At 50.5% G+C, this 19,041-nt stretch overlaps 1 protein-coding gene across 1 annotated transcript in view; it reads right to left on the reverse strand.

Moving 5' to 3' along the window:
• The window catches only part of LOC135880274 (phospholipid-transporting ATPase FetA-like), a 109,530-nt gene that overhangs the window by 76,799 nt on the left and 13,690 nt on the right, over nucleotides 1-19,041 (reverse strand). Inside the window, exon 3 of the mRNA XM_065406512.1 lies at nucleotides 6,283-6,341. Within this exon, the coding sequence (XP_065262584.1) occupies nucleotides 6,283-6,341 (59 nt within the window). The remainder of the gene's footprint in view (nucleotides 1-6,282; nucleotides 6,342-19,041) is intronic.

Genomic DNA, 19,041 nt, shown 5'->3' on the forward strand with positions numbered 1-19,041 from the left:
TTTTCCAAGCTGAACAGTCCCAGTCTTATTAATCTCTCCTCATATGGAAGTTGTTCCATCCCCTAATCATTCTTATTGCCCTTCTCTTTATTTAATTTCAACTCAAATATATCTTTTTTTAAGATGGGTTGTCCAGAACTGCACGCAGTATTCAAGGTGTGGGCGTATCATAGTGGCATTATGATATTTTTTGTCTTATTATCTAGCACTTCCCTAATTGTCCCTAATATCCAGTTAGCTTTTTTTGAATAATGCTGCACATTGAGAGGATGTTTTCATAGAACTATCCACAATGACTCCAAGATCCCTTTCTTGAGTGGTAACAACTAATTTAGACCCCGTCATTTCATAGGTATAGTTGGGATTATGTTTTCCAATGTGCATTCCTTTACATTTATCAACACTGAATTTCATCTGCCATTTTGTTGCCATCACCAATGGTGGATTAATGCATGGGTCCATGGGTCCCCGGCTATTTGGGGGGCCTAGAAGGAGGGAGGGCCACCAGCGCCGGAACTGTGGCCCCATCCCTGCTCTTCCTCTTTCAGGCAGGGTCCCACCCCCTGCTGCTCCTCTTCCCACCGAGACCCCGGCCAGGCCGGAAGCTGGAACCGGGGCAAGGTAAGAGCTGCCCAGGGAGCCTGGGCTGCTGTGGAGAGCCCCAGACCCTCCACCTGCCCCAGGCGGGGAGCCGGGGTGCCCAAGAGCAGCACCCAGCCCATGTCCTTGCCCCCTGGGGCATGCCACCCAGGACAGGTGGAGGGTCCAGAGCTCCCCACAGTGGCCCAGGCTCCCTGGGTGGCTCTTAGGGACCTGGGGGAAGTGAGGAGGAGCAGGGGGCAGGACCCCAAGGGGGGGCAGCTACGGCACACCTCAGCCCTCTCCCACTGGGAAGAGGCTGGCGCTGCTAGTAGGGGCTGAGCTTTCTGCCTGCTCATGTTAAAAAGTGGGTGGGACCATAGCCCCCCCGGCTCCGACACCCCTAGAACCCAGAGTGTGAGGGGCCCAAATGTTCTTTGTGGCCACAGCCTCAGTAAATCATAATCGACCTCTGGTAGTCACCCAGTTTTGTGAGATCCTTTTGTAGCTCTTCGCAGTCTGCCTGGGATTTAACTATCTTGAGTAGTTTTGTATCATCTGCAAATTTTGCCACCTCACTGTTTACCCCTTTCTCCAGATCATTTATGAATATGTTGAATAGGACTGGTCCCAGAACAGACCCCTGGGGGACACCACTATTAACCTCTCTCCATTCTGAAAACTGACCATTTATTCCTACCCTTTGATTCCTGTCTTTTAACCAGTTACCGATCCATGAGAGAACCTTCCCTCTTATCCCATGACAGCTTCCTTTGCTTAAGTGCCTTTGGTGAGGGACCTTGTCAAAAGCTTTCTGAAAGTCCAAGTACACTATAGCCACTGGATCCCCCTTGTCCACGTTTGTTGATCCCCTCAAAGAATTCTAACAGATTGGTGAGGCATGATTTCCCTTTATAAATGTTGTGTTGACTCTTCCCCAACATATATTCATCTCTGTGTCTGATAATTTTGTTTTTTTTACTATAGTTTCAACCAGTTTGCCTGGGACTGAAGTGAGTCTTACCAGTCTGTAATTGTTAGGATCACCTCTGGTGGCTTCTTTAAAAATCAGCATTACATTAGCTATCCACCAGTCATCTGTAGGGCCATACCAAATTCACAGCTGTGTAAAACAGGTCAGGACCGTGAAATCAGATCTTCCCAGTGAAATCTAGCTATTGGACGGCAGGGGAAGGGGCAGGACTGGCGGTATCCCAGCCAGGGGCTCCTACTGTGCCCTGGGCTCCAGCTGCTAGTCTCGGTGGGGCTGGAGCAGGACAGGATTCCTCTTCACCTGCATGGGCTGTTCTCGAGGGGAGATCACACCCACCTATGGGTACCTTGCCCAGCTGCTCTGACGGCAGTGCAGAAGTGAGGGTGGCAATCCTGCAAGCCCCCTACAACTTTATGACCCCGTATGACTCCCTTTTAGGTTGGGACCCTCATGGTTACACCACCATGAAATTTCAGATGTGAACATTTGAAACCATGAAATTAGCTAATTTTAAAATCCTATGACCATGAAATTGACCACAATGGACTGTGAATTTGATTGGGCCCTAGTCGTCTGGTACAGAGGCTGATTACAGCGATTGGTTACATACCACAGTTAATACTTCTGAAATGTCACATTTGAGTTCCTTCAGAACTCTTGGGTGAATGCCATCTGGTCCTGGTGACTTAGTACTGTGTAATTTATCAATTTGTTCCAAAACCGCCTCTAATGACACCTCAGTCTGGGACAGTTCCTCAGATTTGTCACTGAAAAAGACTGGCTCAGGTGTGGGAATCTCCCTCACATCCTCAATCGTGAAGACCAATGCAAAGAATTCTGTTAGCTTCTACACAATGGCCTCATCTTCCAGGAGTGCTCCTTCAGCACCTCCCTCATCCAGTTGCCCCATTGACAGTGTGGCAGGCTTCCTGCTTCTGATATATTTCAATAAAATTGCTGTTAGTTTTTGTATCTTTTGCTAGCTGCTCTTCAAATTCTTTTAAGCCTGCCTAATTATACTTTTACACTTGCCTTGCCAGAGGTTATGTTCCTTTCTATTTTCCTCCATAGGATTTGACTTTGAATTTTTAAAGAATGTCTTTAATAATATTTTAATATATGGAGACATCCTATCTCCTAGAACTGGAAGGGACCCTGAAAGGTCATCGAGTCCAGCCCCCTGCTGCCTTCACTTTTTGTCACCAACTGCCTCTTTTACTCTATTGTTTAGCCGTGGGGCAGGGAGGGGCATTTTTTGGACCTCACTGTTTTTTTAATTTGGGGTATACATATAGTTTGAGCCTCTATTATTGTGTTTTTTAAAAGTTTCCATGCAGCTTCCAGGCATTTCACTCTGTGACTGTTCCTTTTAACTTCCGTTTAACTAGCCACCTCCTTTTTGTGTAGTTCCACCACAGTAGCATTTATCTTTCAAAAGGAGGGTTTTCTTGGTATTTCCCCCACCAAGGATGTTCAAATTTCAATGACATTATGGTTGCGATTACCGAGCGGTTCAGCTGTATTCACGTCTTCAACCAGATCCTGTGCTTCACTTAGAACTAAATCAAGAATTGCCTCTGCCCTTATGGGTTCCAGGACTGGCTCCAGGACACAGTCATTAATGGTGTTTAGAAATTTTATCTCCACATCCTGTCCTAAGGTAACATGTTCCCAGTAGCTTGCCCTCTTGCCACGTTTACTGGGAGTGAAGATGATCTGTGCGGGGATGGGCGACCAAAAGCTTTCTGCAAGCTTTCTGCAAGTCCAAGTGCGACAGGTTTATTTAAGGTCAGAGCGTTCCCTTGGGTGTGTTAATGGGGCCTGTCTGAAACGGTGGGAAGTGCCATTCCTGACAGCTCTTCTGAGAATATGGAGGAGTCTTGACTGACGTCACAATTGCCCAATTTGTTATGACTCTGCGAACAGTCGGCATCTTGCCCCACACACAGCTGAATTTCTCACCCTCCTCGGCTCCTCCCTCACATCTTCCTGCATGACTGTTCCACAGAGTGTGGAGGAGGAGAACACGCTGCGAAGGGAGATAACTACCAGGATCCCCACCTCAGGCTTGGCTTTGCAGCACAGTCCAGCTGCCCAGCCCTCAATAAGTCTAAACAAGGACAAGACATTCCCACCCTTTGCTCAGTCTTTGTCCTGGGGATGTCAGGCCAGGAGAAACCATTCCATTTGATGAAGGGCTTAAACCCACAGACCGCCGTCTGCCCCCATACAACGCGGGTGTTTGTCTGGAATACAACAATCCCTCAAATCCATATTGCATAGTTCCTCCCCTACCCTCTCTCAACTCCTTGGGGAGAATGCACTGCCCTGAGAAAACCATGACCGTCTCGCCGGCTGTGCTCCCAGACCAGACACAGAACCTATTCTAGAACTGTAATTTATGGCCCTATTAAGCTATAAAAGAGTCAAATGAACCCTGCCCACGGCTGCAAACTTCAAACAGGAAGCCCACTGCTACAACTCTTCTTAAGCCCGTTGCTGAGTTACCAGGTTTCATGCTAGTCTGTCCTAGCTGGCCCTTCTATCACGCAGGAGCCAGCAGTGCAACTTTTCCTGCGCCCAGAGAGCTGCTCCAACTCCCGGGCTCGAGAGCCAACACCAGCGCCGGCCAATATGGGCCAGAGAGAGGAATGGCTACTACCCTCTGGTCCCCCCTGAAAGTGCCCATGTCAGCTGTGGTGCCCACTGCCCTGAGCAGCTGAATTGCACCGTGAAGCTTCCTCGGTTCAACCTGTTCACGTCATAAACAGCTCACGTGGCATAAACATAAAAGCCAGGTGCTCTGGGCTGCATATGCTATCGCCCAGTGATGTTAGCAGCAGCTGCTGCCTTTCCGCACCCGTGGGCCCACTGCGCACGGTCTCGCTCCCGCTGAGCCCGCTCCTGCTCTGCCCCTGAGCAGTGCTCTGTGGTCCCCAGGCTCATCCCCTCAGCACTGCACCCCTGGCTGCTGCAGTGCCACTGCATTCAGGACCATCGGTGCCCACCTGGGAGGCCAGGGTTTGACTCTCTACATGGATTGCAGGCTCCTGTTCCTAGTCCTGAACAGTTTAGAACCTCCCCTTTTTTGTCCTATGACCGTAGGGGTGTTAATGGGCCGCTTCACCTTGAGGGGTGCCTTAGAATATGTTAACCGCTTATGCTAAGCAATCTGGTCCACCTCGTATGTAGCTGGAACAGTCCTGAAGAAAAGCTCTGTGTAGCTGGAAAGCGTGTCTCCCTCACCAACAGAGGTTGGTCCAATAAAAGACATTCCCTCATCCACCTTGTCTCTAACATGCTGGGACCCACATGGCTACAACTACACTGCAAACAATGTTAGGAGTGTCAAGTCTGTGGGGAAGGAGCCAGGAGCCTCTCTCTCCTCCTTGGAGTTTCCAGCCACACCCAAAATGCCGATAAAAATAGGGTCTGAAGTCACTTTGGGCTAGGCCAGCTCTTTTCCATACATCCTGCCAGTATGGATGTAATGAACGGAAAACTTACCAGGACTTATTTGGAAATAAAAAGCCCAGGGCATGACGTGCAGCTCTGTGCAAGTCAGACTGCACTAGCATGGTTTCATGACAGCTTTATGGTTTCCCACCACTCTGGCATGCTCCAGGGCTTGGGCTTTCTAGACATTCTTCTAGAATTTCTCAGCTTCGGTCTATGCTGGGCTCCAGGGATGCTGGGCCACATGACACATCAGACTAATGTCAGAACCAGAAAAGGCTGCTCCCCCCCACACACACACACACACACTTCTGAACTCGGAGAGGGCGTCGAGGAAAAGGAGGATCGGGCCGGCAAAGGTCATCCCTTGCACTTCTCGTCAGAGCAGGTGGGGGAGGCCATCAGGACAGGACAGGCTCCCTCCCTCCTACATCCTCATCCCAGCCCCGTGAGCACAGAGTGTCCTATCCCAGCCCGGCATCCTCCCAATCCTGGATCACCAAGCCCTGTATGCTGGGAACACACATCCAGTCCTGCATTGCCAGGTCCCACATGCATAAAATGCACCTTCCCAATCCCATATCACCAAGACCGAAGGGCAGAAGTGGTATAAAGGCCTTGCACATTTCACCCTGTGTGCACATTGTGCGTTCAATGTGCATGCAGCGGTCCTGTCCCATGCGAGTCTCCCAGGTGTTTGGCTTGGTCCAGGCATGAAAAAGAACCACTGAAAAACATCCAGTTCATGCTGCCGTGAGCATGAAGCTTATTGTAAAGTCTTGGGGCCCAGTCCTACAAACAGGCACACAAGTCTCTACCCGAGTGAGCTCAATGAGCCTAGCTGCAGGTCTGACGTCTCTAGGGTATGGTTTTGCAGGATCAGGTCCTTTATTAGTGCCCTGCTTGCAGAACAGATGCCAGAGATGAAACTCCCAGTGCCTGACTCTACTGACCAACCAGGTTCCCCCGTGCACCCCTATGTCATTACTGAAAGGCTGCCAGGGACAGACAGTGACCAGCCTCATGTAGATCTTTTGATAAAGTCCAAGGAATTTTTATACGATTTTTTTTTTAAAACAGACTTCAGCACTTTGTTTACAGAGCGCTCCCCAGCATGCGCACGAGTGACCCTACAATAACAAACCCACATACCCACAATCCACTTCCGATTGGAAGGAACCTTGCAAGTGACCTGGTGTCCCATGAAGCAGCCCTGGCAATTGTTCTGCATTACACATATGATTGTTACTTACAGCATATTCGAACTCCAGATTAAAGTCCCGGTTGTTTGCCTGAAGGTGCCTCTCTTCCTCTGCAGAGAAGAACACACACATTAGAATTCAGCAAAGGAGAACTTAATAGCCATTTGAGGAGGGGGAGGGGGATAATGAATACTGACAAGCATCAAGGAGCAGCAGGAAGAGGGGACTTTTAGGAGAGGAATGCCAGGGAGACCCAAGCTGTGTACTGGAACCCCAGTGCCCGGGCTTAGTGGTGTGTGGCAGACGCCCCCCTGCCATGATGCTAGTGTGGAGCATTGGTATCACAGTGGTGTGGCGTTCATTCACCAACATGTTCCAATCACATACCTCACTGTGGTCCTCGCACAGGCTGATCTCCTACCCGTCATATTAGCTTCCCTGGAGGCTCAGGATTAGTTCTAGACAAGTGGGACTCAAGCTCCCAACCTCCCTCCATAAAAATCTCGACATGCTGGTGCCCTAGGTCTATTGTTAATTCTGCACCACTACTGGTACTAGGGCAGGCCATCAGCAGTGTAATAACAATCAGCTCGCAGAGATGCTTTCATTCAAGGAACTCAAATGCTTTAAATAGTAATTCACTCATCCTTACACCCCTTTCGTGAGACAGAAAAATTCTTTTGCCTCATTTTACAATGGGGAAACTGAGGCACAGAGCAGTCAGCATGACTTTCTCAAGCTCACAGAGGGAGACAGAGGCAGAGCTAGGAATAGAAAACAGGAGTCCTGACTTCTGCTCCCCTCCTCTAACCACTAAGTCACACTCCCCTCCATAAAACGTTCCCCATTAGTCACTGGGCAGACCTAAGCTACACACCCAGAGAAGGCTATTTCAGAACACTTGCTGCATTCCTTTTATACAGTGAGGGCTGCTCTGAACCCCTCCTTGGGGATTCTGAGCCGAGTCCCACAGTAAATGCCGCAAAGAGATAAATGATCATAAAGAAAATAAGAGATGCTAAAACCTTAAGAAAATCAACAAGCCAACAGAAATGCAGTAGCAGAGCGTGGGCAGGGCCTGGGAAAAGTGAAACAACATTCAGCTCCACGGAACAGCCAGAGCCGCATCACTCAACCAGACAGTGCGTGGTTAGCCAGCCAGGCTCAGACAAGCCGCGTGCACAGAAGGGCGAGCTGTTACTAGAGAGGGTGTTACAAAGGAAATCCAGCCTAAGCATGGCAATGCTGCTGCCCAGATCCTCAGTGCCCAGCACTGCACACTTAGGAACCTGGGCAGCATCAGAGATGGTGACCACAGCCAGCAGCGCCCTACACAGAGGGCAGGGTCTGCCTAGTTGGATGCTGCAAGGTGGGGAGCAGCCCAGAGAGTTAGGGGAGCTGGCTGATATCCCCACAATGGGACCTTTCAACTAGGAACGGGGCAATATGGAGCAGGCAGCACCGCAAAACCTGTGACACCTGCTGACATTTCGGAGAGGCTGAGAATAAGCTCCCAGTTCCTGGACTCCTCTCTCTCCTTCTCTTCAGCAGGGCCCCTGGGAGTAGCCTGCATGGGGACTGCAAAGGGGAGGAAGGCGCCAGTTCTGCAGAGGGCTATATGGGGGCATGGAGAGCTCCGTGCGCTTTCACTGGAGCCTGATCACAGCACAGCTAAGAAGCCGGGCTGCATTCCTTACTCTGCCAGCTTGGCCATCCTCAAGGTCACCCAGACTGAAAAGTGGCCATTCTTCAACAACAAAACTTCAAAAACAGCCTCCAACGAGAAACTGCAGAACTGGAATTAATTTGCAAACTGGACACCATCAAATTAGGCCTGAATAAAGACTGGGAGTGGCTGGGTCACTACAAAAAGTAATTTTCCCTCTGCTGATAATCACACCTTCTTGTCAACTGTTAGAAATGGGCCACCTTGATTGCACTGGCCTCGTTAGCAATACAAAAGTAAGTTTCCCTTCCTTGGTATTCACCCCTTCTTGTCAACTGTTGAGAATAGGCCACTTCCACCTTAATTGAATTGGCTCGTTAGCACTGACCCCTCCACTTGGTAAGGCAACTCCCATCTTTTCATGTGCTGTAATATATATACTGCTTACTGTATTTTCCACTCCATGCATCTGATGAAGTGGGTTCTAGCCCACGAAAGCTTATGCCCAAATAAATGTGTTCGTCTCCAAGGTGCCACAAGGACTCCTCGTTGTTTTTGCTGACACAGACGAACACGGCTGCTACTCTGAAACCATTCCTCAGGCAGAAGCTCACTAGGAGAGAGTGCCAGAAGCTGGCAACAGTTGTTGTTTGGGTTGTGCTTTCCTTGGTGTGAGGTAGAACTAGAAAACAGCAGGGCTTAGTAAACCTGCCCCGGAAACAAAGGCAGTGGCCACCTGAATCTCAGACTGGACGGGCAGCTGAGTCTAGGTCCCTGCACACCCCCCCTCTCCTCCGGGGACAGCACCGACTGCTCAGTCTGGGCCCAAAGCAGACTGAAAGCTTCTTGGGTTGCCACAGGAACTTTAACACTGCTCATCATGGCAATTTCTACAGGCCATAGTTGAACAGTGATCTCTGTTTTTGGGACCCCAAGATGTTGCTCCCCAAAACAAAGGCAGCCAAAAGCAAAGGCCACTTTTGGAAATGGCCCAAACCATTATGGTCTCTACTGGAAATACTTGCAAGGGTGGAGTGGAGGGGTGCAGACACTGCAGGCACAATTGCAACAGTTACAAGACAAACAGGCGCCTCACCCATCTCCTCCATTCCATCCGAAAGCACAGGCCTCCGCCACTTGAGCAAAGAGAGAATCTCCATTAGCTGTATAGTGCCTATGACACCCAGGTGAACAGTTCATATTTTACCAGCACAGAGCAGCAATGCACCCCAACCAGTGTGTTATCTGCTATTGTGTTCCACCAGCCAATGTGGTCTGTTAGTAACCATATCACAATGACTCTCGAGGAGATAAGGACAAGGCTAAAGAGCTGGAAGTTGTGTGTTATCTTTTACCCAAGAGGTGTGGCTCCTAAAGCAAACCAGCTGTGCCACTCCCAGCAATGACCTTTTTCCAGGCTGAACGGATGCTCCTGAACTGGCATTGCACATTGTTTTACAGAGTAAGGAACATCCTCCACATTTCTTCAAATTCCTCTCTTGGGAGTTCCAGACTTGTCACTGCCTATAGACAGCAGCTACCACCAATTCACACAGCAAATTACAACATTTGCTTTAACAACTCCACTTTCCCTGGCACAACAAGGAACAGGGGCCACTGAAACCTCTCCGATGAGTGCTATAAATAACTCAACTGAATCCCTGTTATGGGGGGGAAATGATCCACTCTCTTCTTGGGTGTCTCCAGCTGCTGCGTGCCATATTCAGGCCTTTTCCCACTCCTGGCACCCCATAGCTCGGGGTCGGCAACCTTTCAGAAGTGGTGTGCCGAGTCTTCATTTATTCAGTCTAATTTAAGGTTTCGTGTGCCAGTAATATATTTTAATGTTTTAGAAGGTCTCTTTGTCTAAGTCTATAATATATAACTAAATTATTGTTGTATGTACAGTAAATAAGGTTTTTAAAATGTTTAAGAAGCTTCATTTAAAATTAAATTAAAATGCAGAGCCCCCCGGACTGGTGACCAGGACCCGGGCAGTGTGAGTGCCACTGAAAATCAGCTCGTGTGCCACCTTCAGCACGCATGCCATAGGTTGCCTACCCCTGCCATAGATGGTCAACCACACTTGGCAGATCTTGAGTGGCTCACTCCTCCAGCCTAGTCACACAATCAAAACGAACTCCTTCCAGAGTAGCAAAGAGTCCAACAGAACTGCCTATCTACCCTTCAGCCCTGGCTCTGGGCCCTGTAAATTCAGCCCTTTGCTTGGGCTCCCCAACGAGTCTAGTCCCTTTCTCAGGGTTTACACCACTTTGGAACCCGGGAGTGCCTACTATGCTGGGTTCCAACCCAGGGACCCTATCCACGGCCGCCACGTACTGCTCACTGCAATTAGTGGCTGCTAGTTCCCTGGGCCGCTTCCCAGATCCCAGTTGCCAACTTTCACCCGGTAAATAAGCCCCCCGACTTTCACCATAAGCCAAAAATCAAACGAATCCCATTTCAAAACAAGGCCAAAACAAGCCAATCCCTAAGAACCCCCACACTGTGTGACTAGATCCCCCGGGCGTGCAGTCTGGGACTGGGGTGGGCCCGCTGTGCACCCCTGACTCTCTCCCCTGCTTGCCCCCCTTGCCTGGAGCCGATCAAAAAAAAAAAAAGAAGCAACAAGCTACAAGCCAAACAAGCCACAAGCCACAAATTAGCCAACAAGCAACTCACAAGCCAATTAAACCAAAAACAAGCCCAATTTCCGCGTTTTCCCCCCGCAGGTTTGGCATGTCTGTCCCAGATGGACCCTTTGTCTTCACCCCTTAGCTCAAGGTTGAAGTTCTCAGGGTCTCTCCCCCAGCTTTAGCAAATGCAGTGAAATCCCATGGCTGGAGCGGAGAGCCGCACCATGCCGTGCCACATGCTGCCCATCGGATCCCAGCCAGAAATGACCTTCGAATTCTAAGGCCAGGCAAATCCTTTTATCTGCGCCTGCTGGCCTCGGATTGGCTGCTTCCATCAGGCCTCTCTACGCCTCCTTTCCTGGGCAGGTTGTAGGAGGACTGCAGGGCCTCCAGCAGGTGGCCACAAAGGGACCATCCCATTCCCCCAACTATGCCTGGAACCCACCACTTGGAATAACTGGCTACAGGTCTGAGCCCTGCTTATCATGCAGATGTTAATTCTGGAAACCTGTGGGAGGGCTAAAGCCTCATCCGATGGGAGGTCATCTCTAAGCGACTCGTAACCAACTTTCTGCTCATAGGAACAGCAGCCACAATCATAGAATATGAGGGTTGGAAGGGACCTCAGGAGGTATCTAGTCCAACCCCCTGCTCAAAGCAGGACCTAATCCCAACTAAATCATCCCAGCCAGGGCTTTGTCAAGCCGGGCCTTAAAAACCTCTAAGGAAGGAGATTCCACCACCTCCCTAGGTAACCCATTCCAGTGCTTCACCACCCTCCTAGTGAAAAAGTTTTTCCTAATATCCAACTTAAACCTCCCCCACTGCAACTTGAGACCATTACTTCTTGTTCTGTCATCTGCTACCACTGAGAACAGTCTAGATCCATCCTCTTTGGAACCCCCTTTCAGGTAGTTGAAAGCAGCTATCAAATCCCCCTCATTCTTCTCTTCTGCAGACTAAACAATCCCAGTTCCCTCAGCCTCTCCTCATAACTCATGTGCTCCAGCCCCCTAATCATTTTTGTTGCCCTCCGCTGGACTCTTTCCAATTTTTCCACATCCTTCTTGTAGCGTGGGGCCCAAAACTGAACACAGTACTCCAGATGACTGGAGTCACTGGAAAGAAAGAATGAAAGTCAGTGCTGGTGTCTGTGCTTCAGGTTACCACGTCGCTGCTGCTGAAAACAATGACAAACACTCCTCCCTAGCATTTCATTCACTGGAAACTAACCACATGTAACTGTGGCCCAGTGCCCAGGCCCTGGTCTAACCACAGCAACCGAGTCTCTGGGAAAGTGGCTGCTTTTTCAGGAGGAGAGATCTAGGAGCTAGGCCACAGAACAACATCTGGAGTGAACAACATTAAACTCATGCCAAAAAGCAGCTATAAATATAATTGTCCATCCAGTCTTCTGAATGTAGGGCGGTTGCATGGAAAAGTCTTATGAAAGGTTACATTCGAGACCTGGCTGAGGACCGTGGAAATTTGTCTGAGTTATAAATGAAAGCGCAGATAGCAGTGCCTTAAACAGGCCAATGGGTGGAATCTGTGGATATTAGTTTCTGTGGCTGCTGGGGGGTGAGGGGTGGAGAACTGAATGGTTTTGCCAAGTTTTACACAAACTAAGGCCTGACACCGGATGCATGAAGAGAGACATATCTCAGCCCCACCGAGCCTAACAGCAGAACAGAGACAACACAGACTCTGCAAGAAATCCGTGCTCCACCTGTCCAACAAACCAGCCTCCGGAACCCTGGCTGCAGCCACTCATGCCAGGGGGCTGGATCGTCTCCTGCGATCGGCGTGTAGGGGGGAACTCAATGCCACAGCCCCCCATCCCCGGCACTGCAGGAATGCCCCATTGGTGGTTGGGGCAGGGTGGAGACTGGTGCCTCTACACGGCATCCCTCCAGTGGCAGTAACCTTTGTGGGGGCCCATCCCCCATACTGAGCTGTGAATGAATGGCCTCCCGAGGACAGACAGTTGCAACACAACTCCTTCTGGAGCCACGCTGCCAAGGAGCACTGGACATATGCCATCCACAGGGTCACTGCAGCCCTGGTCCCTAAGGACAGGTGGATAGAAAAGGGCCCAGCACACCTTTGGAGAGGTGTAGGAACAATAATAAACTAAGCACCAAGTGTTATTAATTCATTATTACAGTATTTGCTCACTACCTCTGAGATATGGAAGGTGTTTAGCAGGGGCGGCTCTAGCTTTTTTGCCGCCCCAAGCACAGCAGGCGGGCTGCCTTCTGCGGCTTGCCTGCGGGAGGTCCCCAGTCCCGCGGATTCGGCATACCTGCCGCCGAATTGCCGCCGAATCTGCGAGACCGGGGACCTCTCACAGGCAAGCCGCCAAAGGCTGGCTGACTGCCGCCCTCGCAGGGAGCGACAGGGCGCCCCCCACAGCTTGCCGCCCCAGGCACGCACTTGGAGTGCTGGTGCCTGGAGCCGCCGCTGGTGTTTGGATTAGATGAGAATAGTGTGATGAAACCCCAAAAGAAACACTGGCACCTGGCCCCCCCTGACCCACCTCACCCCTCTGCAGACAGTCACATGCTGGTTCTGTTCACACAGAGAGATGCAGCGCTGCATCCGACTAATCCAGCCCCCAGAGGCACTACCATGTTACCATGGGTAGGAAAATCACAACCCTTCGTTCAGATTGTTGATGGGATATTATTGCCTTAGGGAGATGAGCCTTGGTCAGTTACTAATTGTTAGCATCATCCCTGAAACAAAGAGACAATTCAGGACAGCAGCCAGAGGGCAGCTCCAGGGGAGAAGATTAATCATTGAATAGCCACATTCTTAGGGGATGAGAGAGACCTGAGTTATCACCTGTGGAGAGGTTATTACAACAAACCAATGGGCAAAATTCCCACTTGGTGCAACAGGAGTGACCCCAGGTTACACCCTCGGATGAATATCCCCATTCTGTACCAGCCACGAGTGCCAAAGAAACCAGGTCACATGTTTGCCGGGTTGGCAGGTGTCTCAGCCAATGATAGCATCTCAGGGCCTGCTGGGGAGAAACTAAGGGCAGCTTTGATGGCAGCGGTACAATTGGGATGTATTATCTGTACTACGGCAGCACCTGTAGAGATCACTGCACGAGCCCATGGTTAGACAGTCCCCTGCCCCAAGGAGCTCACAGGCCAAGTATAGAGCAGATAAGTGTGGCAGGAAGGGTTGTTTGTACCCAGTTTACAGCCAGGCAGGGCCGGCTCCAGCGGGGGGGGGGGGGGGGGAGGGCGGCGAGCCCCGGCCGGGGCTCCGCTCTCCCCCCAGCGGCCGGGGGGAGGGCGCCGGGGGGGAGGGCAGCCGGAGCCCTGGGAGGAGGGTGGCGAGCCCCGGCCGGGGCTCGGCTCTCCCCCCGGCGGCCAGAGCGCAGGGGGCAGGGCGGCGAGCCCCGGCCGGGGCTCCGCTCTCCCCCTGGTGGCCAGAGCGCAGGGGGCAGGGCGGTGAGAGGGCGGCGGCCGGGGGGAGGGCGGCCAGAGCGCCGGGGGGAGGGCGGCAAGCCCGGCCGTGGCCCCGCTCTCCCCGGCGGCCGGAGCGCCGCGCCGCCCCCCTCCAGGTGCCGCCCCAAGCACAAGCTTGGTGGGATGGTGCCTGGAGCCGGCCCTGCAGCCAGGAAGCTGAGGTACAAAGTGGTTACAAGACCTCACACAAGCAGTCTGTGGCAGAGCCAGACTGAACCCAGATTTCCTTACCCACAAGTCCACCCTTCGCTCTGTGATGGAGCTCCAACACCTGCTGGGTGCTTTACACAGCCGAGAGATCGCCAGCGCCTGCCCTGAAAGGCTGACAGTGCAAGTGTGCCGTGACGCAATGAGTGGGAGTAAGGCAGTTGGGAGGGGACCGGGAACGAAAAAGGTCACAGCAATAAAATCATGGGCTGTTCGGAGCAGGCACGTGTACAGCTGCCTGGCAAACACTGCAGGATTTTGTAGGATTAATGACGACTCCCTTTTTGTGGGCATGATGGAAGAAAGGAGACTTAAGGACAGTGAGCGTGAGGGAGGGGATTCTGGGGTGTGCCTTATTAAAATTCCATAACAGGTAGATTTGCTAGCCTCTGCTGGAGTGTCCGCTCTCTGAATGCCGCAGAAGGCCAAATCACACTTGGAGTTGCAGCTAGCAAGAGATGTTAAGAGTAACAAGAAGGGTTTCTTCAGGTATGTTAACAACAAGAAGAAAGTCAAGGAAAGTGTGGGCCCCATACTGAATGAGGGAGGCAACCTAGTGACCGAGGATGTGGAAAAAGCTAATGTACTCAATGCTTTTTTTGCCTCTGTCTTCACGAACAAGGTCAGCTCCCAGACTGCTGCACTGGGCAGCACAATATGGGGAGAAGGTGACCAGCCCTCTGTGGAGAAAGAAGTGGTTCAGGACTATTTAGAAAAGCTGGATGAGCACAAGTCCATGGGGCCGGATGCGCTGCATCCGAGGGTGCTAAAGGAGTTGGCGGATGTGATTGCAGAGCCATTAGCCATTATCTTTGAAAACTCATTGCGATCGGGGGAGGTCCCGGATGACTGGAAAAAGGCTAATGTAGTGCCCATCTTTAAAAAAGGGAAGGAGGAGGATCCGGGGAACTACAGGCCAGTCAGCCTCACCTCAGTCCCTGGAAAAATCATGGAGCAGGTCCTCAAGGAATCAATTATGAAGCACTTAGAGGAGAGGAAAGTGATCAGGAACAGTCAGCATGGATTCACCAAGGGCAAGTCATGCCTGACTAACCTAATTGCCTTCTATACCGAAATAACTGGCTCTGTGGATGAGGGGAAAGCAGTGGACGTGTTATTCCTTGACTTTAGCAAAACTTTTGACACGGTCTCCCACAGTATTCTTGCCGGCAAGTTAAAGAAGTATGGGCTGGATGAATGGACTATAAGGTGGATAGAAATCTGGCTAGATCGTCGGGCTCAACGGGTAGTGATCAATCGCTCCATGTCTAGTTGGCAGCCGGTATCAAGCGGAGTGCCCCAAGGGTTGGTCCTGGGGCTGGTTTTGTTCAATATCTTCATTAATGATCTGGAGGATGGCATGGATTGCACTCTCAGCAAGTTTGCAGATGACACTAAATTGGGAGGAGTGGTAGATACGCTGGAGGGTAGGGATAGGATACAGAGGGACCTAGACAAATTAGAGGATTGGGCCAAAAGAAATCTTATGAGGTTCAACAAGGACAAATGCAGAGTCCTGCACTTAGGACGGAAGAATCCCATGCACTGCTACAGGCTGGGGACTGACTGGCTAAGCAGCAGTTCTGCAGAAAAGGACCTAGGGGTTACAGTGGACGAGAAGCTGGATATGAGTCGACAGTGTGCCCTTGTTGCCAAGAAGGCCAACGGCATTTTGGTCTGTATAAGTAGGGGCATTGCCAGCAGATCAAGGGACGGGATCATTCAGGCCCCAGGTCTTGATCACATGTTGTATCTTTGGAATGAACCGGTTTGTACCAAGTGTCAGGGATTTAAATTTTAAAGAAATCCTAGAGCAAGATCCCCCTGAAATGTCTCGTTTCCTTTCCTACCTCCTAGTTCCTTGGGTCTGATCTGGAGCCCATCCCTACCGTATCTAAGTCCCTCCCATAATTAATGAAAGCAAAAGAGTCCTCAGAGGGAACTAGATTTCTCTCCCCCCTCCAGGAAGTCGATAAAAAGAGAAATATTGTTGCAAAATGTGAGCTGCTTTGGGCACAGTCTGTCTGTTTTGTGCCTGATACAGAATCAACTCCAGCATCTGCACTAAACAAACATCAGATCATAATGGGAATTTGCAAATGTGGGTAAGACATTGAAGACATTCCAATGCAGGGCACTAATGCAACAGGAAATTCTGCTAATATTAACTGACGTAGTATCCAAGTACACGACGTACAAACGCCATCTCTTTCTATACAGCAGGCTTGTAGGCTCCAAATTCTAAACTCTTGACCTGCAAGGTGACTTGGAATTATTTCCTTCTTGGCATCAGTCAATGTTTAACCTGAAGATAAAGTGCAATATTAGGCCCTGCCCTCTTTAAAAGCAAACGTTTATATTATCCTCACCAGCAGGGAGAGATGACTGGAGGAGAAGAAATGACTCCAAATGGTTGCCTTTGCTTTGCAGTCTACCTACCTAGAATGTAGCTAGGCTCTCCAGTGAAACAGACATGCAGCTCTGACTTCAACTAATCAAAAAAAAGGTAGCAGCACCCCAGGTTTCAGCCCAGTGTCCTGTGGCCGGGAGGAGAGATAGCTCAGTGGTTTGAGCATTGGCCTGCTAAACCCAGGGTTAGGAGTTCAATCCTTGAGGGGGCCACTTAGGGATCTGGGGCTAAAACCAGTACTTGATCCTGCTAGTGAAGGCAGGGGGCTGGACTCGATGACCTTTCAAGGTCCCTTCCAGTTCTAGGAGATAGGATATCTTCATCTAAATGCTTTAGAAGCCAGGGCTTTAATATAATTTGGTGCCAGACTCTCTGATTGTCACCAGATATTTCCGGGCAGGAGGGATGAGGGCCCCTCTCTCCGCGGGACAGGATGTGGGTTACCAACACCATATTGTTCTTTTCCAGGGCCCTGACACCAGAGCTCCCAGAGCGGGGGGGGAGCCTGGCACTTTCTCCTCTCAGAGGCAGGGAGGTCAGTAGACCGCTCACTGTGCTGTGGACCAGTCAGTGGGCCACATGCCTGGCTGCCAATAACCCAGAGAAAACTCTCACCCTCAGGGCTTTATGATGAGGGACAAAGGCTGAGTTAACATCGCTCTTCCCCAGCAACGGGGCCAGCTCTCTCCCTGCCCTGGTCCCTCTTTTCCTTTCTCTCTCACCTCCTGGGCCCTCCCCTGCTCTGAGAAACAGCAGGAGCCTCAAGCACCCTGCCTACCTTTTCAGAGTTGGCTCTCTGCTCAGACATGGGGCTGGCACCTGGGGGCTTTGGGCTAGAGACTTTCCCCTCCCACCAGCTGTCTCCATATGTGCCAGTTCATGCCTGCTGGGTCCTGGCTGAGACAGGCAGCTCAGACAGAGGGCTAACCTGGCAAGGAGGTTGTTCCTGCCTCACCGTCTCCCAAGGCAGTGTCTGCTAGTGACCCCAACGCAACCTATAAGACATTGGCCACACACAAGGTGACTAACCCCGTAGGAACGATCAGGGTCAAAGAGTCAGCTACGACCTGTTACCCTGTAACACAACTTGTGCTTAGCTCATATGGGGAGTATTACACTTATTTCCCTGGCATTGATTAATCAAGGCCAAACTCTGTTCTCATTTATATCATTAACTCTGGAATAACTCTCTGGGTATCAGTACAGTCAGTCCAGATTTACTCTGGTGTAACGGAGATCATGACTTCACCATTGTTTTCTTCCACTCTCTGAGAGAGTTCTGGATCCCCATCCCTCCGAAGTATGGTTGGCTGCAGATCAGAAAAGCTCTCCATTTGCCTTCTGTTGTAGCACTGCTGATTGGTTTCTACCTAAGCATTGCATCTCTCTGCTCCACCTCTATCAGCTTTGTCAAGTGCCAGCCACCCAGCAATACACTCCCCCCAAAGCTTTTTGTGCAACTGTTTGAAACAGTATCAAATGTAAAAACCGTGTGTTATAAAGGTTAGTTTTAAACCATGTACACATACGTCCCTCCTCTTGTTTGTATAAATAACCCCGAAGTACAAATTCTCATTCAGAGCGTCTGCTTCGGTCTCACATCTAGTTACTATTTAGCAGGACTGCAGTGACATGTAAAAGAAAACTCCACTCAGTTTGCTTAGGCCACAGCTCATAAGGCAAGGTATGCGTCTCGCAAGGAAGAAACCGTGAAATGGTTTTGACCCTAATGGGATGAATTTGACCCTAAGGGGATGAATCCAATTACACCAGTGTAACCCCTGAAGCAGTCCCCTTGCTGAGAACAGACACTGTTTATGACAAGAATCCAAGTGAGAGACTCTTTGAAAAAGTCTCCTTCCTCCTTTGACATCCTGGTTCACGAATTCTACAGCTGTCTGACGAAATCCTACGGCCCATAGCTTCCACTCCCAATGGCATCGGGGGAGGTTTGCTGGCTTCAGAGCTGCAGGGTTTGAATGTTCGGGCTACATTCCGTTCTCCTTACACTTGCGTAATCTGAGGTAACTCTTCACTGTCCCACGATGGTTTTGAGGCCAATACTTAAGCAAGATTCAAAGAGGGACTGGACAGTTCTATGGCTACCAACAATATAAAAGCTCCTGCACTCTTTGGAAGGGATATCAAACATCATACTTCATGGTTAAAAGCCAGTCTCTAACTCTGAGGGATTAGGATGAAAGCTTCATGGGGGGGCAGATTATCCCATACATGCCTATTATGGGGTTACTTGCACCTTCCTCTCAACCAACTGGTGTTGGCCCTGCTTGGAGACAGCACCCTGGACTGGAGGGACCCCCAAGCCTGTTCTAATCCGGTATCCCTATATCCTATGTTCATTGACTTCAGCGGTGTTACACTGGTGATAGCAAAGGGGGAATC

This window comes from Emys orbicularis, chromosome 6 (assembly GCF_028017835.1).
Source record: "Emys orbicularis isolate rEmyOrb1 chromosome 6, rEmyOrb1.hap1, whole genome shotgun sequence".
NCBI lineage: Eukaryota > Metazoa > Chordata > Testudines > Emydidae > Emys > Emys orbicularis.